At 40.7% G+C, this 25,176-nt stretch overlaps 1 protein-coding gene across 1 annotated transcript in view; it reads right to left on the bottom strand.

Moving 5' to 3' along the window:
• VPS13C (vacuolar protein sorting 13 homolog C) overlaps positions 1 to 25,176 on the bottom strand; it is a 99,313-nt gene that overhangs the window by 17,143 nt on the left and 56,994 nt on the right. The window contains exons 50-74 of the mRNA XM_018081424.2: positions 24,312 to 24,442; positions 23,196 to 23,365; positions 22,430 to 22,668; positions 20,999 to 21,228; positions 20,600 to 20,692; positions 19,324 to 19,689; positions 18,183 to 18,272; positions 17,642 to 17,797; positions 16,341 to 16,605; positions 15,377 to 15,534; positions 14,735 to 14,856; positions 13,798 to 14,092; positions 12,021 to 12,410; positions 11,260 to 11,364; positions 10,375 to 10,539; positions 9,895 to 10,023; positions 8,469 to 8,602; positions 7,961 to 8,087; positions 6,051 to 6,286; positions 5,586 to 5,736; positions 4,434 to 4,574; positions 3,255 to 3,336; positions 3,061 to 3,130; positions 2,137 to 2,248; positions 1,099 to 1,212 (exon numbers count right to left, since the gene is read on the bottom strand). Of these exons, the coding sequence (XP_017936913.2) occupies positions 1,099 to 1,212; positions 2,137 to 2,248; positions 3,061 to 3,130; positions 3,255 to 3,336; positions 4,434 to 4,574; positions 5,586 to 5,736; positions 6,051 to 6,286; positions 7,961 to 8,087; positions 8,469 to 8,602; positions 9,895 to 10,023; positions 10,375 to 10,539; positions 11,260 to 11,364; positions 12,021 to 12,410; positions 13,798 to 14,092; positions 14,735 to 14,856; positions 15,377 to 15,534; positions 16,341 to 16,605; positions 17,642 to 17,797; positions 18,183 to 18,272; positions 19,324 to 19,689; positions 20,600 to 20,692; positions 20,999 to 21,228; positions 22,430 to 22,668; positions 23,196 to 23,365; positions 24,312 to 24,442 (4,271 nt within the window). The remainder of the gene's footprint in view (positions 1 to 1,098; positions 1,213 to 2,136; positions 2,249 to 3,060; positions 3,131 to 3,254; positions 3,337 to 4,433; positions 4,575 to 5,585; positions 5,737 to 6,050; positions 6,287 to 7,960; positions 8,088 to 8,468; positions 8,603 to 9,894; positions 10,024 to 10,374; positions 10,540 to 11,259; positions 11,365 to 12,020; positions 12,411 to 13,797; positions 14,093 to 14,734; positions 14,857 to 15,376; positions 15,535 to 16,340; positions 16,606 to 17,641; positions 17,798 to 18,182; positions 18,273 to 19,323; positions 19,690 to 20,599; positions 20,693 to 20,998; positions 21,229 to 22,429; positions 22,669 to 23,195; positions 23,366 to 24,311; positions 24,443 to 25,176) is intronic.

Genomic DNA, 25,176 nt, shown 5'->3' with positions numbered 1-25,176 from the left:
ATTTACTTAAGTAAAATTTAAATTGATTTACTTTACTAGCTTGTGTGTATTTTTGCAACTAGTCACTCTGTGGAGGAAACATGAGCTTTGAACTGTCTTTGACACTGTAAAATACAAAATATTTTTAGTGTTGGTAAGACAAAAATACTCACACACTTTTCTTAAGAGTGGAAAGGGCAACAGAAAACTATCTTCCTCTTCCCTTGTTCATCACCATAACCAATATTGTCCCTTCTAGTCACTCACCAGAGGGCACAGCAGTTAACCTATATGATTTAACTGCTTCAAGATTCCCAATTTTCACAGTCTTCCCACTATCCAGTGGTTTCCAATATCAAGATAAGTCTACTGAAGTTAGGTGAAAAAAACTAGGAGAGAAAAAGAAGCCCCTTCCTGTACTTAACAAGCAGCTTGTCTGACATTTCAAATAAAGATGCAAAAGAAACTTAGAAGTTCTTACTGTTTCTTCAACAGCTTTAGCCAGACTGGGCAGGGGATAATGTTTAAATACCACAAATGTCTTGTTGCTCCCAATGCTTTCCCTGGCTCCACCATTCTCTTCTAAGTTTATAAGCACAGTCATATGAGAAAAAAAAATCCAAGAATCTAAGAGCATCCTAACAGACACCTAATGAAATAACTAAAAACCTGAAATTAGGGTTTATGTGAGAAAAGGAAAGGAAAGTAAGTAAATTTTTCCCTCTAAATTCTTACTCAATCTGATAGGCTGAGAGGAGAATTCTGCTAATTCAGGATAATGTCTAATTACTGATGATCTTTCTTCTCTTCCTTCAAAAAATCTCACTGCTTCAAGAGAGACATGAAGACAAGCCCATGGAAGTGTATTTTGTAACAGTTTCTGATACATTACTTGGACACTTTCAGGCCAATGTCTTATCTGGCTTTCATTATGACATTGACTCTCCCACTTCATGATGGTTAAGAGTCTGTTTGTACTCATGGGTGACAAAGCAAGTTTTCCAAGAAAGTATTAAATTCTAGAGGACAAAACCCCCACCAGGGATGTATTTACTATAAGGAATTAAGAGATGATTAACATCAGGTGTTTTATTAACCAAAAATCTCTCTAGTGCATACCTTAATTGGAGAAATATGGAAATGTTCAAAGAAGCTGAGCATTGACAGGTCTGTCAGGGAAGACTCCATCAGCTCAGTGTTAAGTGCATCCACATCCTGCTGAATTAATTTAGACTGGGTTTGTCATTTAAAAATGAAAAGGAAAAAAAAAAGGAAGTTAATCTCATCAGCATATACATAATGTAATTAATCATATATCTAAATATATGTCATATAGAGAGAGAGTAGAAATAACAATCATAGTCAAATACAGTTAACTACTTAAATATAACTGTATTAATGTATTTCTTGTATCCAGGGTAAACAAAAAAAACCCCAAACCAACGACACAAAAAAACCACACCACAACCCCACAAAAACAAAAAAACTCCCTCCCCACATACACAACAACTCAACAATTTCTGGGTCATTTTTTCATTTTCTATTATACTGATATTCACTTAAATTCCTCAGTCATTCAAGGTATCAATTTCATAGGTTCTTCATGGTATTTTTTATTTCCTCACAAAATTACAATTTTTATACAGAACATCTGAAAATATAATTCCTAAGAAAAAGAAACTTGTAAGAAAGACTCTTCTACGTCCAGCAGAACAAAATGGGACCTGAGGGTCCACCTATATAAGATTTTATTTAGAGTTGTGAAAAATCTATTCCTTCTACTCTCTAAAGACAAGACACTGTAGACTAACAGACAAATACAAGCCCACTCTGTAAAATCTGCCCTTATTTCTCATACACCCTTAACATTCTGTAGTTACAATTAAAACCTTTGTGTCATCCATTAATGGAACATTAAAAGAGTAGAAAACAGCTACACATACTCAAACTCAGTTACTCAAACTTGTCATTCAGTCATGGGCACAGCCAGTGTTTAACAGAAATACCAATACTAATTGAAAACCATCTTATTATGTCCCTTAATTCACATTTGTGAAATGCAATATTCCCTTATTTAAATGGAAATTTTCAGGAAATTGCAACACTAAAACCATGAAAGCCCTGTTCCAGCAAAAATCAACTTTTCTCATACATTACCCTTTGTCTTTCAGCTTCGGGGTCTGTAGATGGAGTGAAAAGTTCACTAAGTGCTCCTAAAAATCCCTGATCAATTTTCAGAGCCATTTCCTGGATAAGAACCATGAAGTACCTAAAACAAGAAAACCAAACGTGTATACTTGGAGAATTTTAACTGAAATATCACCTGCTTGCCCTACAGAACCAAAGCTTTGCAAGATTCACAATCTACAGTATCAACTGTCAGTGTACACTCAGAAATGCTTATTGACCACACAAACCTATATTGCTGTAGGTTATTCAACCCTAATACTTTCAAAATTTACCTCAAAACCATCACCTAATAATTCCTACATTCCCACATGACAGTTCCAGGTCCTTCATGGATAACATAACCTGAACAACACTTTTCTTCCTCTTATCCAGGTGCCTCTCTTCAAGTCATATTATTGAACATTTATTTTACTAAAATTCACCATCCTCAAATATTACACCCACACTGGCTGGGTAGAGATATTTGCATTAGAAACCATCAGTATAATGGTTTTGTCTCATTTTTAGTGCAAAAACTCCAGACACAGACATATTCACTAAAGAACATTTTACACTGTTCTCAGACACATTAAGTCATTTGTTGATAGAGCACCAAACACCCAGGACTGAACAAACAGGCAGACACACAACCCTGGTACTGTAGTACCAGATGGACATAATTCTGATTACTAAAGAATTTGCATAACAGCCCCATCATGTGGTCAGCCCCTATTTTCTAAAAACAAGTTCCTTTCAGAATAATGTTTTTTCACAGGACATTTAAAAATCCAGTCAAAAGTCAGGAGTTGTTTGCGTAGGAGAACATAAACTGTAGAGCAAAGTTCCCCTCTAAAATAGATTTAAAATATATTAAATCCCTAAAATTGTGTTACACCACACTGTTAAACTCACTTGAATTGCAGCACTTTGCTGTATTCGTTGAATCTAGTGATGACACTGATGTCAATGAAGGGTTTTGGTTCTAAACAGAAAAAAGAAAAGTTAAGGATATGCCAAAACCAAATTGCCAAGTTGCTACTTGGCTGAATAAATCTGATATTGCCATATATCAAATTTATAATAAATCTGATAAGGCTTTCCCTTACCTGAATCCAAAGCAATCGACTTCGGAGGGAGTACAGGGTGGAACACAACAGGAAACATGGATCCTGGTAACTGATTATCGACCTAAAACATTATGGCATCATTACAGGAATATTTTAGTGACACCATAAACACAGTTTCCATTTTAGAAGGCTTGAGAAACTTGAGACTGTGTTCAAGAAGAATGTCATCCTTATCTGGGGGGAAGGAGGGCAGAGTGAAAGGATTGCTCTGATTTTATTGTGGAATGGTACCCATTAGTTATAAAAGGTCAGATGGTGGGAAGTGTTGTACAAGGGATGCTTCCAGAGGGTCACAGCCATGCAGACTCCCAGGGGCTGCACTGAGGGCACACACTGACTGGAACAGTGAAAACTGCCTTCAGCCAAAAGTAAAACCAAGCTGCTGCTCTGAGCACCACATGCACCAGCTGTGGAGATACTGCTGCACAGACATGGATAAAACCAAAGCCCTCCTGTGCCTGCTGTCAGAGACTGAAATGGTTAATGATTTATGCATTCCAGGATTGCCAAGGGACTTTTGCAGGCTTCTGCAGGACTTTTGCATTACACCTCTGATGGCCCATCAAAGCCCATCCCTCCCCCTCTGCCCATCTTGAAAGGCAGGAAAAACCCTTTGGCCAGACCCCTCAGGAACTCAGCACAGCCCCAGGAGATGTTGGGGGCTCGTGGCATGGCCTGGGACACCAACCATGGATATAATAACTCATAACTTCTTGGAGTGTGGGGGCTTCCCTCCTTCACCCCCAATGGACCAAGGCCACCACTTCAACTGACAGACATGGAAGCTGCAACTCTCAAGTCCCATCGCTGGACCCCGTGGGTGGTGACCATAGACATTTGTCCACTCCCAGCTTTGCTTTCCCTTACTCTCCTTACCCTTATCCTGTCTTTCCTTTCTCTCCCTTATGCATTTTCCCCCCAGGGGTTACCCCTATGACAGATGATATAGATGACAACACCCAAAATGCTGACATACCTGTTCAAACAAAAGTGTTAAAACGAACCCTACCTAGATATGTTTTCACACACTGATTATTCAGTGTCATTTCACTCTAATCCACCCCAAGGGAATTATTGATAAGAACCTGGGTTACACCCCCTTTTTTTCTGGGGTGGGTTGTAACACCTGCCCAGTGCACACAGGAGGGAGGGTGGTACCTGCAGCCAGTAGAGCTGGGCCCGTAAGCTCCTCTGGTGAGGGGACTGTTTGAATTCCACCTGAATTCCCGACAGGAAGTTCCGGCGGATGCTGCACCTGACTGGGAGACGCATTTCCATGGGAAACCTACTGAAGTTCACCTGGAAATGTAAGAGAGCAGAGCTAATGCAGACTGAGAGATAAGCAAACGTTCTGTTCCTGTAAACAGACCAGCAAATAAAACCTGTGGGTTTCCTTAGTTCCTGATCTGATCACATGGCTACTGAATTACTCCACACATTCGCTGCATGGAAAGGAACAAAAACCCAAAAGTCAGTCTGATAAAGACATTCAATTGTAGCTTCAGTTGCCCCAAACAGAAACCCCTGTGCCACCTTAGTAACTATTTCTTCCTGAGTTCTATATTACACTGGATAATTACAGATGTTCACACACAGCTCATTACTTTCCCAGTTGATGCTTTTAACCTGATCCTGAAATATGAAGAAAGAAAAAGCTCTCCTTTATTTGGAGACAAATATAATGACAGCTACAAGGTTTGATACCATGTACTATAAATGCACCACTGCCATGTGCAAAACCTCAGTGTTCACAGCTGAGGGGATATGCATGTTTTGCAAATGAAAGGATGATACAGAAAACAAGGCTGATTATGGTACCACAAAATGCCTGTGTTGAACTCGACCTTTCAAATACATTAAGTTTATGCATGGAACACAGGTATGGACAACTAATGCCTGAGAGAGCTCAGGTAAGTGAATTAATTTCCAGATTCTGAACACCACAGGCTCCTTTACCATCTCAAGCAATGGAAACTGCAGCTTACTAAGAAGATAAAACTAAGGTTTCTACAAAGAATTTAAGGTACCTCAATGTGAGCATAAGATTCACAACTAACATGCACATACCACACAAAACCAAAATTCTTGGAGATTTTTACTTCATAATACAAGTCTGGATAATGCCTCAATATTGCCTCAGTATCACCACAGTACAGAAACATTGTACTGTGTAAAATGTGTAACTATTCAATTAAAAAGATTGCTTTCTGGTTCTATTTCTCCTAAACCAGCATCTATCCTTACTTAGCAAAGCAGAAATCTGTTTTAGCTGTTGCACATGTTCTGCAAACACTTGAACTCCAAACATACCTCAGTGTTGCTGTCCAGTTTATGCCAACCAGGACCTTGGAAAGCTGTTTTTGAGAGATATTTCTGATAGGCTTGTTCCAACAGGTTTATTTGCTTTTGATTAAATGGTTTCCACTTGTGCCTTGGTTTCCTTTCCCAAACAACACCAGAACTGCAAGACAAATAACAAGGTTAACAATTTGAGGCCTTATACCTTTCTTGTGCATGCAAACAATGTAAAATATATTATTCTAATTTCTCAGGATCAAAAAAAATATTTCTTTAATACAAGCTAAAAAAGGAGGTAGTTAAATCCTATTGGCTCTAATTTCACAACAGGGGCAAAGGCAAAAACCTTATCTTTAATTAAAAAGGTTCCGCCTAATTAAATTTGAAATATGTCCCTTTCAACTCTAGTACAAAAATTATAATAAGCTGTCAAATTTTGATTTTTCAAAGGAGTATTTAGACTTCCCCGTGCAGTACCTAGTAATTCCTATGTAAGAGATTTCTTTTTTATTTTCATTGTTGACTAGAGAAAGTCCAAGGCCATGGATTGACAGGTTTATTTCTTGGTCAGGCTGCTCCAGCTCCTCTGCTTGCCGTGCTTTAGAGACCAAAGCCACGTCATCTGTGAAGAGCAGCACCCGCTGCCGCCCGTCCAGGAAGGACACCCAGTGGATCTGAGTGTTGGCATTGTAAGGGAACTGCCCACAGTCATCCTGCATTGGGGGAAAAAAGGGTATTAATGAGTAAATCCATGACGCTGCTGTATGTTACAAGCAAGTTTACAGACACCCAAACCAGAACTCAGTGTTCTCCTTGTTTGTTTGCTTTACTGCCTCATGATGATCCGGCTGCATCTCGAATCCAAACACTGAAAACAAGTTGGAGGTTGGGATATTCCAATTTGGAATTAAAGTGTTACTTTTCACAACAAAAATTGCCAAAATTAATTGCAAAAATCTTCTGGCTTTCCACCCCGAAAATTCAGGGCACTTTGGCTTTAAATATTTGCTATTCTTTATTTCCTTGTGAGTTATCACAAACATCAGTGACATGAAGTTAAGAAAGATGAATCACTAATTATACAAAGAATTACTAGAGCTAACAACAAAAGCTATCAACTAAAACATAATGCCATAGCACTAGTATGTAATAAAGGAAAGGAGGGGCTTTTTCCTCTTTTGTAAACTAAACATTCCAGCAATATTTGTGGTTTAGAATAATACTGGAAATCATTAGGAAACAAAGGCCTTCACAGCAACACAAAAGGTAATGGGAAAGAAGGCAATAAATTACAAACCACAAAACAGCAAAACCAGACAGCTATTAGGATCTCTGCACTTCAAATGCAGATGTTCCTTATTTTTTAATTTGTGAGGCAAAATTAAGATAATTGAAGCCCTTTTCTCAAAAGCCCCAAATAATCATAAATGTAAACATAATTATACAGTAAGGAAATCAGTTTCAAAGTAAAAACATTTTAAATGTAAAAAATTTGACCCAAAAAAGTGTTTATATGGTAAAGCTGACTGGATTTGGTTAACTGAGTTCAGTTGAGTGAAATTAAACCTATTCCCGGCAAAAATGAAACAAGAACTTACTTTCCTGTCCCTCCTTTTAGCTACTAATCCTTTTTAATTTTCTTAACTGTGCCCAGTCAACAGAAAAACCACCTCTGAAGAATTCAGATTTTAGTGTAAGGTGCAAGCAGGCAGCTATTTAGAGACATGCACATAGGACTTCATTTAGCCCACATTCCAGTTAAGTGAGAAAAACCTTCCTCCATGAATGTTTGCTTCCCATTCTCCAACAAAACCCTTGCTCTGTCTTATCCCAGAATTACCTCTGCTTACAGTTCCACTGTCCCTGTTTCTCTCAGTCATTTTCCATCTTGGTCATTATTATTATTTTGCCCCCACTTCACACGTTCTCCTGTTTTAGTTCTGCCTGAGTTACAAACATGGAAATAGCTCTCAGTGAGCAATTCAGAATTCTCTGCTCCATACAAGCATTTCCCACAGGAAGTGAGAGTCACAACAGTGGGGGCTTTCTCCATCTTTAGGGAGATACTTAAGGCAAATGCAGCACTGCTGGAAAACTGGTGAATTATTCATCCTCTCTACTCCTTAGATACTTCCACAGCTCCTACACTTGATGCTCCTTCTTCCATATTCACAAAACCCAGAGCAAATGCAAGCTGCAGTTTGTGTCTGATCCTCTGAATATATTAATCTAAACATCCAAAATCTTGCTGCTTGACAGGAGGCTCAAAGGTCTCTTACAGGACAAGACAGATGTGAAGTTACTGAGGAAGCTTTCTGCCAGGTAGTTTTAACCTTGTAACAGTCCTAGCTTGGTTCAGCATTTACTTCCCCCCTTCTGAAGTTTACCTTCAGTAGGTCATGTTCACCAAAATTTTGGCAGTAGCCCCAAGTCAATTTTCTTGGTTTGGTTGGATCTGTCCAGGCAAACAGGCACACTTGCCTTGGTTTCAACTCCATTTCCTCTTGTAATCCACTGCAGGGGAAAAGCAAAGCAGCAAAATAACAGCATTCACTGGTAAGGAGCAGTGCTGGAAGGGGAGCAAGCAAATCACAGGGCTAAATCCTCCACCCCTCCAGCCTCCTGGGGTGAGGTGGGAAGGAGTCAGGCCATCCACTCCAAACAAGGCCAGCTGGAGGTTCACCAGCTCTTGGGGAACCAGGATTTATACTCCCACTGTTTTCTCTCCACTTTCACAAACTATGAGGAAGACAAAATACTTCATAAAAAGAATATGAGAAAGAAAAGGGGTTTTCATCTCTTTTTAAGGTCCCATAATGGTAAAAGAGAACTCCTTTCCTCCCCAAGGGCCCCCCCTGGTTAAACAATCAGTGGTGAACAGTGTCTGTCCCCTACCTCTGTCTGTATCTGAGGGAGTCCCACGGGGTGTGGTTCACAATCAGGGCTGGGGCAGCTCCCTCATGGTAATCAGAGAAGCTTATGAGAGTAGAGTGCTCTGAAACATTCACATCCACCAGCAAGCCCCCATTCTGCAGAAGGAGTCAGACAAAGTCCAGTATTTAAAGTCCAGTTCCATACATAAATTCAATTTAGAACAGACTAAGCTGCTGTTTTTAGATCAGTCTTTCGCTGGCCTCTTACAAATGAAATAAGGAAATGTCCCCTGCATTATCTAGTAACAGCAAGCTCAAACACATTGGTTGCTGACTTTAGGTGGGTATCAGTAGCATCCACAAACTCCTTGTTGATTTAATTGAAAAAAATATATTAAAATTAAAGATTTTTATTCAAATAACTTCATTTGGCCAAGTTCAGTAAAAAGTAAAGGTGATAATTCCCTTCACTTTCTGTTACAAAACTTAGTCACATTTAAAACTGCAGGTTCCTGCATACTCCTTAAAAATGTGAAGGTCTAGACAAACTTCAGTGTAAGTTTGTAAAGTACAACAAATATACATTAACAAAAAGAGCAGAAAAGTTCTGTTCATTAAACCTCTAAACATTTCATCCTGAGTCTTTCTCCTAATGGCTTCTCAGTATATATGCAAGATATTTCTGAAGCATGTACAGCACCACTTTTCTCATTTGCTTATACAAAGGAGGTACTTCATGCTTTCCCTTTGGGACTGTCTCTTCAGACACCTTTCTCAAAATGCTCCTCTAGCAAGATAAATTGACTTTTCTGCTACATTATAAGATCTGGAGAAGAGGTGGGAAGGGACACATCCACCTTTGAAAAAGATGCTTCAGGAAACTGGAGAGCTGGATTATCCTCACAGTCACTTGCATTTCAGTTAGTTATGATGAGCAATACATCCAAAGCCTTGTCTGAACATGCTACATTTATATACACATTCTGTACTGCTAGGCTAGGGGGAGTTCTGAAATCAGTAAGATTCAGCTGTTTGACTCATAAATTAGTTTGCCCACAAATTGTGTGCCCAACATGCAGTGGATTATCAAGAAAACAAAAAATACAATACATTTTAGGATAACTATTTAAACAAACTGAAGGCACCCAAGACATTCCCTCTGCAAAACCCCAGATGTCAGAGGTGTAATCTAAGCATTTTACCATTCTACAATTTGAACTTAATAGCAACAGAGTTGTTCATCTTCTTATAGGGTTAACACAAGTAAATCCCCCTGACTACACAGCTACAAAAACATCAACAACTCTGCAAAGTTGATTCACAACCTTTTTTATGCCTCAGAACTGAAGGGCAGTGCATACACAGTTTAATTTGGATGATTTTGGTGAGTCAAGCTACCAGAGGGCTAAAATGGAGTTTAAGAAGGGAGCACACAAAGGCAGTCTCACCAATTCTTCCAGTCTCAGCAGAGTCCCATTATCCTGGGCGTTAAACAGGAATGGTTTGGATGGGCTCTCATAGCCAACTACTCTGACACAAAGTTCACCAGAGGAGCTTTCAGGCCAGAATGGAAGACACTGTGAAACAAGAAATACATGTGACTTGAACAGTTCCTGTATGTTCAGTACAGTGAGCCAGCAGGAAAACAAACAGGCTGGTGACTATTTCACATGCCTTAGTCCTTACCCAAGTATCTCCTGATGAACATCTCAGCTACATTTACTAAGTTACCCAAACTGAAGGACTTCATTAATGTACCAACACATGCAAGCTGTGCTGCTCAAGTTCCCCTGAGATGGGAGGTACCCATGTCATCCATCACAAGTGACAGCTCCCATGAGAGAACTGCTCCTTCCTCAAGTGACACCTAGAGACCAGTTGTTTGTCTGCAACAACATCCAAAGGGAAAACCACGAAACATTCATTACCTCTGAAGCTGAGATATAATTCCATTTATTAGTTGGAAGAGAGCCGTTAGGACCAATTTCTCCAACTTCAAGTTCCAAAGAAGATTTGTTTGCTATTGTGTAGAATGGAGTGAAGGTAACTATCCTGGTCAGGTTAAAACTGCTCATTTTGATGCTGACTCCAACCTGTCAAACAAGGACAATTTGAGCAAACAATCAACAGCAAGCTCAGAAGAAAAGTCAGGATGGAAAAAAAGGAAAAGCCAACGCTCTAATTACAAAACCTGGCACACAACACTCCTGGCTCTGAACACCTGAAATAAAAGAACCAATGACATGGAGTAAAGTCAGCAAATTATGCAACACAATTAAGAAAATAGTCAAGTAACATTTTGTAGCTGTAGCATTTTGTAGCTGTAGCATTTGTGGAGAAAACCCAACAGGAATCCTCTAGAGTAAATAAAGACAACCTAAAATGACCATTACCATCAGAAAACAAAGCTAAAGAATATATGGAAACACAACTCCCCACATATTTTTATTCTGCTTAGTTGTGGAAATGTAGTCTTGGATAAAGGCTGAAGATCTAAACACTTGCAATTATGAATTATGCTGTGAACTCTTCTCTCCATTATGCACATTCACCATTGTGTTTTCAAACAGCCCAGAACTGCACATTTGTTATATAAACCACAATTAGGAATTCAACTGCAACTTCTGTTGGTGAAACTACTTGTTGACAGGTGCAGACCTGAGCAGCTGGGGCATAAATGTTATTACCCTAAATGTTAAACATTTCCATGCCTTAAAAGCAGCGGAAGAAGTGAAACGAAGGCCTTAATGAGGGAAAGAGTCAAGGCAAAAGAACCCCAAGAGAGCTTCCTAAAACACAGAAAGATATCTTACCAGGTAGTCCATGTTATTGGCTGAACACCTCACACATCCATAGCTTCCTACAGTATCAAGGGAAAAGCTGTTGGACCAAGTGCTGGTTGAAATACAGAGCTGGATCTACAGACAAAAAACAACAACATGCAAAGTAATTCAATAAATTCACTGTAATCCTACAGCTTGTGCATTATGGAGTGCAATCATATCACATGGAGCAGTATAAAGACAACACATCAGTGCTTTCAAAACCTTCTGTAAGTTTAGATAACCTTAGAAAGTAGTATCATTATTCATATTCTGATTAGTCTGTGCCTGAGTTCTGGAGAAGATGTTACAGTACAAGGCAGAAAAATAGAGGAGTACTCATTGTCTGCTCATGGCAGCACACACACACATGGTAAAAAGCCTACATTTTGGGGTGCCTCACAAACTTGAAGAGGTGGGAGGAATAAACACTGTTTCTTCAACCAGTTTTTCAACTACTGTTGGGTAAGAAGAGTTATTTAAAAGGAACGAAAGGCCACTTCTGAAAAAATCTTCTGCTGCAGTACTCTTTACTTGACCATGCAAACATCACACCAAAACAAAAAAAATCAAAACTAAAGAAATGTGTTTAACACAAAACAGCATATTTACAGTGTGCATTTTAAATGCCAAAGTACCAAAGAAAGCAACTGCCAAATGAGTCTTTAGACTTCAAAACGACATAAAAATATTCTTTATATGAAATATCTGTGTGCTTTCCCCCTCAGAGCAAGACTTTAAAATCAGCATACCTTATTTTTACTAAAAATGTTTTTCTTTTTAAATGAGAACAAAACAATGTCTCTGTAGTCTGCTGGATGCTTCACATGAGTGTCTTCAGCTCGGTACTGGAGAACACGGGAGGTCTTGTTGATGATCCAGTAGGGACTGAACACGGAGAGGCCGAGGCGGCTCCCCACCCTCCTGGTGTGGATGTACACGTCCACCGTCAGGGAGGCTGCACAGTGGGACGTGAAGCACACGGGGAAAAACTCGGGCATCCCATCATGGATTTTAAGATGCCCGTTCCAGTCTTTGCCTTGATATTTTAACAGCACCAGTTCCATTATTTCTCCACTGATTCTCGAATGGAAAACGTCTGCGGCGCTCCCCTCAGTTAATTCCCGGGCTTCTGCTGTTCCCTGGAGCAAAAGCAGAAGAGGCAAATTAAGATTTTAATATCTAAAATTAAGGCATTCAAAACCCAGCATTTTATTCTCTTGCAGGATGCAAATTTCAGATATCTCAGTACAGTGTGTCCTAATCTCCCATCACTTTTATTTGGGACTGATCCTCTGAATAATGTGAGATCCATTGCACTTTTCTTGCAGGACAGTAATAAATTCTTAATTAAGTCTTAGTTCTGGGTTTCAGGAAGGCAAACTAGTTCCAATTTATTCCCTGTCTCCACTCACTCCCTTCTCTCACCCTCCCTCCTCCATGATTTCCAAAGGATTTTGGCAATGAGTTCTTACCCAATGCTTACTCTCCTGGGTGTAACACTGAGCAGGACAGTGCTGCAGATGTACAGCCAGGGCTTTTCCCACTGAAGATCACCCAAGGCAGAAAGCCAGCAGCTCTGCCACACTATTTAGCAGCACCACTTTGCTCAGGCAGTAGCATCCCACAACAATAGCTTTCCTAATTTTTCCTAATAAACAGTGTATTTTACTGTATGAAATAGTGGCCAGGCTTCATTAGTCTAGGGATGTGAAGACAACAACCACAGACCCATCTAGAGGTACAGTGACTTGAATTACTACTACAGAGATTTGAATTACTACTTCCTGGCTCCTCAACCAAGGTAATTGCACTCTGTCCTACGTGCTGTGACTGCAAGTACTGAGGGACACTGAAGGTAAGGAAAAGTGGGAATAGTGCCATCAGGATGTTGCACAGAAGTGGAAACAAGATCTAAATGAATGCCACAGCCAGTCCTGCAAACAGGACAGACCAGAACAAACAAGGGTGGTGGTTCTAAATCCTCACATCTGTTGTATTTGCTAATATCACTCAGATTTCATGAAGAAATATTAGATACTGAAAATACTGCATGGAGAGGGAAATGGTCTGTGTAGCATCCTGCAAAAATTCTTCCAGTTTGTGCAAGGATGACCCCACAATAATCATCAGTAAAGAATCAGTGTTAGAATGGAGAAAAGCTGCATTTTCTATATGAAGAAAAGCTCTAGAAATTGTAGATCCTCTGTCTTATGCCTCTTCTTGAGAAGCAAAAGACATCTTGCAAAACACAAACAGTATCTCAGAAGAACGTAAAAGAAAAAGACCAATCCAGTACAGGATTCATATTTAAGGAGCAAGGCAGAGTTGGCCAGGTACATCCAAATTCAAAAAATTAAGCCCCAGAAGTCCCAGAATCAATCCATGATCTGCCTCATTCATTTACAATTAAAATACAAAACCCAACATTCATTATCTTACACGCTACATTCATCTGCACTTCTAAGTAAATACAGTCTTACTTAAAATTGAGTCAAGGATTTACAAATAAACCCTAAAATAACTTACCTCCAGTAAATATCTCAAGGAGTATGGCAGAAGATTCCTCACAGTGAGTGTGGGGTACAGGTGGATAATGTAGGCTGGATCCCACTCCTCTTCATAGGGTGAAATAAAACTGAGTTCATCAGGTACAGCTGTTGAGCTGATGATCAGAGGCAGGAAATTGGTCTCCATGGCTGGGCACTGTAACAAGCACTTCACTTCAGTGCTCCTGTGCAGCTCCTCCCTCCAGGCAATGTAAGTGGTGGACTCTCTGAACTGCCCCTCGAACACCCCCATGGGCTGGACATACAGCTGACACCTGCAGGCAGGGGGCAGGAAGTGGGACACAACAGATTTGTACTGACAGACAACTTCACCCACTTTGAAGTCATTGCTAACACTCTAAGCACACTCACTACCCAATCACACAGTCACAGAATCAATCAGGTTGGAAAAGACCTCCGAGATCATCGAGTCCAACCTTTGACCCAACCCCACCTTGTCACCCAGACCAGGGCACTGATGCCATATCCAGGCTCTGCTCAAACACCTCCAGGGATGGCAACTCCACCTCCTCCCTGGGCAGCCCATTCCAATGTTCAATAACTCTCTCTGAAGAACTTCTTCCTGGTGTCCAAGTTAAACCAGCCCTGGTGCAGTTAAGACCGTGCCCTCTTGTCCCACTGCTGGTTCCTGGGAGCAGAGCCCGAACCCACCCAGTTCCCCCCTCCTGTCAGGGGGTTGTAGAGAGTCAGGAGGTCTCCCCTGAGCCTCCTCCTCTCCAGCCTCAACAACCCCAGCTCCCTCAGCTGCTCCTCATAGCACTTGGGAAAAGGTTCTGGATTTTGGGTTTTTATCCCGGTCAGGGAGACTTCCAAGTGCAAATTCAAGCTCCCCCAGCAATGCTGTATTTGTGCATCAGACTCCCAGAGAGCAGCCCTTCAGAGCAAGGAAAGTTTACCTGTATGAATGCAAAGGAACATGGAATTCTTCCTCTGGCCTGGATATGCCAATTGCCTCCAGCACCTTGGAGCCTTTAGCCAGTTTATAGATCATAAATGGGATGGAGAAATGGTTCTTGATCTGGAATCAAAATGCAGAATTTTCATTGCATTTCTGTGGTACAGATTTCTAAAGGAAAAGGGATGAATAACAGGAAGGAAAAACAGCAATAGCAGATTTAACCAAACTCTCTAGAAAACAGACTTTATGTGTCTTAAAATAATTCTGAAGGAGACAATACACAAGCATATGAAAAAAACTCTTCATTCTAAGTCCCACAAAATGAAAAACACACTTAAAATGCCAAATTGTATAAAAAGTATCCTCAGTGTTGAGGATATTAGAAAGCCAAAAGGAAAAGGAAAAAAACGGATTTTCCATTTATCAGGAACACACACACACATACAGAACACAGCTCAAAATTCATTTAACAAATAGAGCAAAATACTTAATAATTGGCCTTTAAGTAACTTCTTGGAAAAGCTACTAAAAAAGAATTTAAAAAAAAAAGTTACTCAAAAAGATCTCAAAAACGGCATTAAGGAAGAAAGGCCAAGTCACTCCTTGAAGAGCAGTGCCTGGGCTTTGGGCTGGTTTGTACCTGCAGAGGGGACCGTACAGTGATGACCTTGTTCCCTTCTGTGGCATCAATCTGGACAATGATGGAGTCTGAGTGCCCAGCAAGGCTCCTGACGTTGTACAGGCGGCGGCCTGGCTTGGCTATGGGAACACTCAGTGCCTCTTTATATCCCTGCAGCTCTGAGCCACAAAAACATACCAAAATCTCAGTCAGGCAAAACAAATCACACGACCATTTCCTGTCTAAACAGCTCCCAACAGTTCAACAGACCCCAACAGTTCAACAGCAACAGCCAGGATCAAAGTTCTCTCTGGCAAAAGCACCTGAAATGGTACTTGAGTACCACTGAAGGAAAGCTTTAAGGTCCAAATACTCCTCAAGACTGTAACTTTAGATCATGATTTATACATAGCCCAGGAAATACCCCAAGCAGTAAACATAGGTACTTGTTGGGTGAGTTAATGAAATGCAACACAGAACATGGTCTTTGTATCAAGGCCAAGTACCTTCAGATGGGATGGGATGGAAAGGAAAAACTCAGGAGATTATGTATTAGTAGCTGTTGTATCCTATTCTCTTTAGAGTGTTTTCTGGCAAAGCTAAAAACCAGAAACATAACTGCTCTTGAGTAGCTGGGTAACTACAGGAAGCCAAGTAAGGGTAGGGGAAATGAAGCTCCTGTTGAACAGGAGCTGGAATGCACAGGCCTGTGTCACAGGGTCTAACATGGTCTACCCATGACTCCACTAGAATGTTGTCCACTTCTCCAAAAGGGGAAGAAAAACTATTGTGCTTTTTACTCTCTGAAAAACTGAAGAAAAGGGATTTTACAAGTTTTTAAGAAGTCCAGTAGCTGTTTTGTGAGTTTTTTTAATTGGCATCAGTACTGAAAAGTGGTTCCAACACCATGTACTCGACACACATTTCCACCCCCTGATTTAACCCTGTGACCCCCTGCTCCCACACCCAGCTCCTCAGCACATACCAAAATTCAAGGAGAAGAGGGAGCTCTCCTGGCGGTACAACGCAGACAACCTCCCTCGCTGGGGAGCTTCAAAGGCAGAGTATTCCAGCTCCATGCTCTGCCCAACCTCTATATCATTCAGCTTTTCTTTTCCAGTGGAACCAACTATCCGAAAACTGGAGCTGGGAAGCACTTTGAGAGAAACACCCAGGGCATTTTTCACTATGAAAGGGGCTGTCTCTTTAAAGGAATAGTCAAACGTGGATGCAGTTGCCTCTGAAAACGCCTGGAATTAACAACAAATAAAAAAATGTCACACATCAATAAATGCAAGATATCCAGAAAGGCAGTTCCCAGCAACTATCATTTTACAGAGGGGTAAAATTATATATAGCAAGACCTGTGCTTTGTGGAGTACTATTTCAGGGAAGTGAAGGTTACTTCCAGAGAATTTAATTTTATTCTGTGGTTTGCAGTACATGTTGATGCTACAATAAGCATTCCTACTCCTCACTGGGCATTTTTCCAGTTCTTGGGTCGTAAGAGAAACATAAGATCTGGGACAGAGAAGTCACAAGGACATGGAACACGTACGTACTTCATATTCAATCACAACTTATGCTTACAAACATTTGTTTGGTTCCACAGAAGCCATGGGAACTGACTGCCAAGAGAGACTTACAGTATTAGCAAGTACTTACAGAACTGCTACAAAACTGGTTTTAATTTAGAATTAAAAAATAAATAGGCATAAGTCACATTTTGTAAAAACAGTTTAATTTAGTAACCAAAATTTCTTCACCCCCTAAAAAAAAAGGAGGGAAAAGCAGTCTAGATCATTCATAAGCACACCTACTACCACAAGAAAAATAGGGGGAAGAAGTATTTTTAACACACTGGACAATCTACTCCTATAGTTTCAAGGCCAATCCTAAAATGCACACTTTTCTTAGTATTCAATAAAGGAGAAAAACTGGAAAGGAAGGTAAATTTCTCTTTTAATATTTCAGAAAGAGCATTGTAGCAAATAGTTGTGTTTATTGGAGCATTTCATTTTCATTTGGCCTGCATGTATGACCCTTCCTTAAGTCCTGCATAAGCACATTTGTTGCTCTAACACAGAAGTTGTTTCTTTGAAAAGCTTAGCACCACCTTTTTGCCAACCCTAAAGGACTAATCCCAGTAAAACTCCTCAGCCCTTCTAGGTAACATCTGTCAGAGCTGCAGGACAGCCACTGACTTGTGACTGGCAGCCAATAAACTTCTTTAAAAAAGAAAAAATCAGAACTTCCTACAGAACCAGACAATTCAGTTAGAACTACCTTGGCCAGGTTACTGAAAACAGCCAGACAACACTTGGATATTGTGATGTTCATTGTATCCTTGGAGGAGATGTTAATGAGAGTTTGTGGCTCAGGAAGGACAATGAAATCATCCCCAGGCATCAGACTTCTCTCTTGGACAGGGTTAGTTTTCATCTGAAAGAGAAGTTTCATTAGGCCTTTATGAACACTGAAGTTACTTTCTCCTGTGTTAAAACAGGAAAAAACTTGACCTACACTTGACAATTTCACCAAAAAAGTACAGCTTGTAAAGCTCAGATGCCTTAAACAAATATGGATATTTTATACTAACACTGAAGGCAAGTTATTTTCTTTTTGTCCATGCACTGGACAATTAACATTATTCAGAAAAACCTTAAGATGTCTAAAGATTGATTTTTTTTTCCCCAAGTGAAACTGCACATCCCCCTCAAATCAACAACATTCAAAAGGTCAATGTTCTGCCACATAAAACTTTAAAGAAATTAAAAAATAGCTGCCTATTCAAACCACTTCACATAGTTTCAAGTAGTTTACATACCTCCAGTTTTAAATTCCATTGCTTCTTTCCTCCTTCAATTCGCTCAATAAGTGGTTCCCACACTGCATAAGTTTCATTGTAATAATGAATCTAAAGATATAACCAAAATTAAACAAAAACAAAGGATCAGGTTCCTTCCAATAGAAATTATTATGTAAAACATTAATAAGAAAATAATCAATTTTGGAGGTTCTAGCATTAACTTTTAATGGTTTAAAAATTAATACACAGAAATATAACATATAAATTTTTCCCCAGTAAGATCATTTTTGAAGAGTTCACTTTCTGGCTTGCTTTGAGAGCAACCACACATCCTGGTAACACTGTATCTTTTTAACACCTCCAATTAACATCATCAAGTCTCCATCCTCTCCTACCCTGTTTGAGAGAACGACTTGGAGACCAGAAACTTCAGTGCCACGAGTACTTCACTGCACTGTGAAATAACAGTTAGTCTGAGCAAAACAGTCTCAGTCTGGCCCACTGGAACGATTCCTCTAACTCAGAGCAAACATCTGGATTTTAATGCCCTTCAATCACCTCAAATCTGAATAGAAGTTGTGGACTCAACAGCTCTGGATGTTCCCAAGGGCCGGGTCCTGCCCTTTGGCCATGGCAACCCCCTGCAGTGCTACAGGCTGGGTCAGAGGGGCTGGAGAGCAGCCAGGCAGAGAGGGAGCTGGGAGTGGGGATGGACAGGGAGCTGAACAGGAGCCAGAGTGTGCCCAGGGGGACAAGAGGGCCAATGGATCCTGGCCTGGCTCAGGAACAGGGTGGCCAACAGGCCAGGAAGGGATTCTGCCCCTGGACTCAGCACTGGGAGGCCACCCCTGGAGTGCTGTGTCCAGTTCTGGGCCCTCAGCTCAGGAAGGACATGGAGGGGCTGGAGCAGGTGCAGAGAAGAGCAACAAGGCTGGGGAAGGGATTCAAGCACAAGTCCTATGAGGAGAGGCTGAGGGAGCTGGGGCTGTTCAGCCACGTTATGCTTGGTCACACTTGCCTGACTGCTAAAGAGCTCCTAACAGCATTACAATTTAAACCTATTATTAATTTAGCACAGACAAAGTGTACTAAAAAGTTACTTGAATGTCAGGAGACATACAGAAGTGTTTTAAACTGCTAACAACTGGATCCCACACACCTCCAGTGACGTGTCAGCAGAGACCTCCATCAGCGAGGACCAGTTTTTAAGGACACCTGAAAATGCAGATTCCACCAACAACAAAGGGACAGTCCGGTGGCCCAGACCACACTCCAGGGTCATCTGAACTGATTTCACCACAATGTCAAACTTCTCCTGTTTCAGAATTTGTTCACGGTCCTTATAAGTTTCTGTTGCTTCTGTGGCCACATCAACCCCGAGGAACCAAGCATTGCACTCGTCTATGGGCTTCACCTGCCACAGATTCTCAGCAACTTCAGCTGCTCCTCTAGAATCCTCCTCTGTTGCCTTGGGTTTTATGGCAGCCATAATAGTAATGACAGTATTCAAAATTATGGGTGAGATCTTGAACAAAGAAAAAAAAATCTTTTATTGAAGTACAAAATCTATTATAAATGGAAATAGCAAATATTACAGACCCTCGTAAGAGATGCAACTTAAATTTCAAGGAACAGAATCCATTCATGGACCTCCTCTTGTTTTCCTCTCCTGCAAAATGTCCCAATTCCTCCCTCACAATCCCACAGGACCAAGAACAAAATTCTCAGATTGGAATTTCCCTTTTGCCAATATGTGGTACTCCCATACCAGCAGCCAATATCCACCTTTTCCCCACCATGCTGAAAAGCATTCCTTTGTTTTTAAGATCCCTGAGGTGTTCACAAAAGCCTGTTGGCAGAGTTCTGTACCCCACCACTCCAACTGGCAGCACACTACAAGTGTCAAAGGATTTCTGCCTCAGGAACAAGGGACTTACAGTTAAAGGCTCTTCATATCACAAATGCCTATTTGGGAACTTTTTACAGGAGAATCAGCAACTCACATCCAGAAATACCTTCACCAAAGACACAATTATTAGCTTACCTGTTAAGAACAAGGTATTTCACATTGTGTACCATTCTGGAAATCATGTTAACAGCCTTATATCATCCATGTACCTGGGGGTGTGTGCATTCTTGTAAGACTAACTGAAGACAAAAATAGTGGTGGTGGCAGCAGGGGGAAAGGTTATTTCATAACTTTGGAAGAAAGTGGTAGGAGGAATCTCAGAATCTGAAGTATTTAAATGAGTCCTTTTTGGTGAAGGGACTGTCAGCACAAGGAACACATAATGACTTTTTCCAACACGGAGCAGCTCTAAAAATGTTTATTTCTAGAATTAAAGTAATGGGGAAAATGCAAATTTGAACCACCAAAAACCAAGCTACAGTTTGAGAAGCAGCTGTTCTTCCAAAGACAGTTTTAATAATCTTACCTTAATAGTAAGTTCTTCTATTGTTACTGCCACAGTCTGTAATCCTGAGACATGCACCATATTTTCCATGACCAAGGAACATGGTCGTAACACCTGAGTGAAAAAACATCACTTGATTATTAAGGTGACTCCTGGAATCCAAACATTTCAAAAGGTCTTGTACTTTTTTCATCCCATAGGCCCAGGGCATGCTGACCCCATAAAGTAATGACACGTTTCAGAGCAACAGCATTTTTTCATGCACTGCCACACATTCCAGCAGCCCAATTTGCACAACAGCAATTTTGTACTGAAGATTAAAAGTCACTGAAATAAAAGCTTTTGACCTAATGCTTAAAAAACAGACAAAACCCAACACACAGACTGATAGTACAGTCAAAAAAACAGTGGTTTTCTTACAGTAGTAACATTCTTGTCTTGTTTTTCTTTGAGAAAGGCACAGGCCAACACTTTGAAGCCATTCACTTGAGCAGTCATCCTCTGTGCATCCCTTCCAGATGTCAGAGAAAAGTCACATTGGAAGGAAACTTTTAAGGCAGGAGCATCAGCATTGGTCAAATTAGCAACAAACACAACTTCTGGGTCCAGAATCACAGCTTTTACTGTCATATTTGGCCGTACAGGTATTTCTGTGAAAATAAATTTTAAAAAAACACCCTTGAATATAAAAGGTTTGAAAGCATTACCATGTACATAATACTGAAACCATGCCTGGAAATTGCTACCCAATTATAGAGGTACAAATTTAATAAATAATGTTTCCGTTTTTACAGGAATACACTGCTGAAACTCAACATCACAGTGTTCAGAAATGAGCAGCAAACTGGTCAGAACTTTAGCTCTGAACAAATTGCTCAGTGTTGTAGAAGGACAGGATTAACTCTGCACACTGTAGTCAGTCTAAGCCCTGGCTCTACAAAGGCAAGCTGAAAATAGTTATTTTCTGGCTCAACACTTAAAGTGACTCACTTCTTTGAGTGAACACTTACAAATCAAAACCAAATTATCAATACAGAATTTCTTGTCTGAATATGTTTGGTCTCCAAACAGAAGGAGAGAATCATATTATATTCTCCCAGCTAAAAGCAGGACACTTTACCCTAGTGATGGATCAATCCCTTTGGTTCTCAGTGAGAGGTGGGAGCCTCCTGCACACCAAACTAATCACAGGGGCTACTCCTGCCTAACATTTGCTGGAAATATCAGAATATCAGAGTTCTGCCATGGAACAGGAGCCAGTTTGAGGCTCAGGGCACTACAGGAAAAGCAAAGGAAGCTGGACATGGTGGGTTGCAGCCACCAACACATTTGGATAGTCCTGAACATTCCTTACAAGTGCCATTTTCCTGGAGTATCATCCCTCCTCCACCACAGGACTTGGGCACATCTCCAACAGGGGAAGAGGAGAGCAAGTGAACTGCTTGCTCTCCTCTCACCAGGGCAGTTCATCAAACCTCAGGGTCACTCCTGGTGCTCTGCCAAGGTCCCCAAAAGAAAGGGAGGGCTGTTGGGAATCAGCCAGACAACACACCCCACAGGTGAGGTCTCACCACAGCTCAGACAAGCCCAGCAATCACTTCAAACCAACAAAATACTCTTAGAAATGGTCTTTCTTGCCCTTGTTTCATCATGCTTTACCTCCAGTCTTCAACCAGAAAGAGGAAATCAATATACACTGTCAGTGGCCAATTCCCACATTTTGAAGAATAATTTCATTTCTCAAGTCTAATACCAAGACAGCATCTTGAAAACTTTTGGAGGAATTGTTTTCAGTGTGAAGTCTTGCAAAGGAGGGGAATGGGGGTGGAGGTGGAAATTGGTTTTACAGACCTGTTTCTGGCTTGGATTTCCCAGAAGCAACTTGCTTTAATTGGAACTGTGCAGATCTTTCAGTTGAGGATGCTGGCATCGAGTTAATGAAAAAATCTGCTACTGTCAACAAAAACTCCATACTGGCACATATGTACAGCTTGTCAAGGACTGCAACAACTCCAGTTCCATTTTTATCCTGCTTATACCTTATATCTATCATAGAACTGTCATGTGTGTCATCTTTCTTGTCTATCATTCTGGAAAACAAGTTTAATAAGAAACATTTCAAACATGGATCTAGAAAAACAAGGATACATAAGCAGTGCCATTTTTTCTCCCCATAGTGTTTATAAATAAGGATTACTCTACAAGCAATCAGTGTTTCTTCCAGAAATAAGAGGGTATAGACTTTTCTAACAGAGGAGTAATTTCAATTTCAAATTAGTGCACTACACTTTTGGAAGTGGCACATAAGAATCACAGAGGAGTTTCAGTGCACAGAACTCTGGCTGAGGCTGGGTACTCTCTACTCAGCTCTTCTACACCATTTACTGGAATCTGCAAGACTCCAATATTTTTTTTTGTTTGGATAACATGGGAAATCAACATACAAAAGCAGAAACTTGCTTAACATGACTAAAATTACATCATTCATTGCTCAAGCCCACAGCGTGACAGGCCCCAACTGCCAGCACTGCAGAGTTTTGTCAATCCCACGTGAAGGGAGGTACAGAAGGAGGGAACAGTCCTCCTCAGGAGCTGGAGCCTTTCCATTCAAACTCACCTGGCAGTCACGTTCTGAATTCCTTCCCGGAGATCATCCAAGGTACAGGCCTGGAGTTTAACTTGAATGTCCATGGAGCCATCTGAGAACATGTCCCCAGAGGATGCCATGAGGCGCAGGCGCAGCTCCCCGAGGCGCAGCCTGTCGCTGTGCACGGGGAGCAGAGAGCTCTGCCCGGGGGAAGGGGAGGGCAGTTAGCACAGAGCAGAGCAACGAGCACCTTTCCCTTGCTGCATCTGGAGCCCTGAATGAAGGATCTGATCAGCCTGCTGCTGTCATCAGCCCTCCAACCAGACAAACCAGTCCCAGAAACTCACTGAGGAAACAGAAAAAGCACACTGGGCTGCTGTGAAGTTGTTTCTTCACCACAGTGCTGGCAGTTGTTGAGAATGTATGACTGCAGGATAACCCACCTGAACTCTAGATTCCCTCCAGAGGACCCCTCCACTCTCATCACACTAACTCATTTACAATACCTCAGCAATAAGTGGAAACCATATGAAGGCAAAATTAGAATAAAATCCCATTCCAGTGTCTTTCTTCCCTGGGATGCTCATTGCACAAGAGCTGCTTTAAAATTATACACAACTAACATTCACTATATACAAAGACATACAAAGCAAGCACCTTCACAGAATGTATTAAGTCATAAAAACAAGGCCACATTTCACATCTTTCTCTTCTGTTTTCAGCACAGAAAAGATGTCCAGGATTGCTCACACCTGGGGATATGCAAGAGGAAAGTATGGGGCATATACACCTTGGATCTGCTTCCTAACTATACAGGCACCATGCACAGCACTAGCACCATCTGAGCTAGCAACTCCTGCTCTTCAGACTGTCATGTTTACTTTGGATAACTGGAATCAAAGCTTGAATGACCAAATCAAATGCTGGGTGGGTTTGGTTGGTTGGTTTAGTAATACTTTTCAGTGTGATTTCTGGAAATGCACATACATTTTCAACTTAAGGACATTCTCTGCCCAAGAAACCTCAAAGCTCCACAAGGAAAGCATTACAAAGCCAACACAGCTGATGCAACTTTGGTTTGCTGTCCTGAGTTCTGTCCATGTGAGAGGCCCACCCCACCTGTATGGTAAAGGCTTGCTCACAAACCTGATTCTTATCACTGTTGTAGAGAATTACGGAAAGTGACTCAAAATTGAAGTCAAATTTAAGTGCTGTATAACATTCCACAGAAGACTGAGCTGTAGAAACACTCTTTTGTTCAGAAGCAAGAAGAGGACCTGGTAGTGAAAAGAAGACATTTTTACATTTCTTTAGAACACTGGGTTTGGGGTATTTTTGCTGTTGGTTTGGGGGTTCTTTTGTTGGTTGTTTTGGTGTTTGGTGTTTTTAAGTAAGATCACAAAGTCACAAGAAGAGGAAACACTCTAAATCCGAAGACTACTCAAAACAATTTACACTTTTAATTCCTCAACATCACTTTGTGCTAGGTAAGACAGAGTAGGACTAGAACAGAGTGGTTTAAGAACCTTTAAAAAGCTGCCATTAGTTTTCTGCAGTTCTGCATTCACTTTAATGAAGAACTACACAAAGTACCATGTCTGCTCAAGAGGTTTGCACTACTCTTCCTTCCTGTTTCTTTCCATAGTATAGCAACTCAACTATTAGTTAGACAGCAATTTCTGTTAAGTTTGTTAAGTTCTTAACATAAGAATGTTAAGTTTGGTGTAAAAATAGGTTTTGGCAAAGTGTTAGCAATATTTTATCCAGAGATATGCACCGTTTACATTAACACACTGAAGTGTTAATGTGAACAATAATAGGAGTCTGAACACTCCTATTATGCTCAGTTGTTATAACAGTGCATTAACATTGTGGAGTAGATGATTTGGCATTTTTCTTTTTTAACCACCTGCACCTGAGAAGAGCCACTGATTTGGACTGAAGAACACCATCCTACAGAAGAAGAATCACAAAAACATGCTAAAAACTTCTGACTATCAAGAGCTCACAC

Source organism: Manacus vitellinus, unplaced genomic scaffold, assembly GCF_001715985.3.
Source record: "Manacus vitellinus isolate BGI_N305 unplaced genomic scaffold, ASM171598v3 scaffold_53_pilon, whole genome shotgun sequence".
In the NCBI taxonomy this organism is placed as follows: domain Eukaryota; kingdom Metazoa; phylum Chordata; class Aves; order Passeriformes; family Pipridae; genus Manacus; species Manacus vitellinus.
The sequence above is the reverse complement of the archived record's forward strand: the minus strand, read 5'-3'. Positions and strand labels throughout refer to the sequence as shown.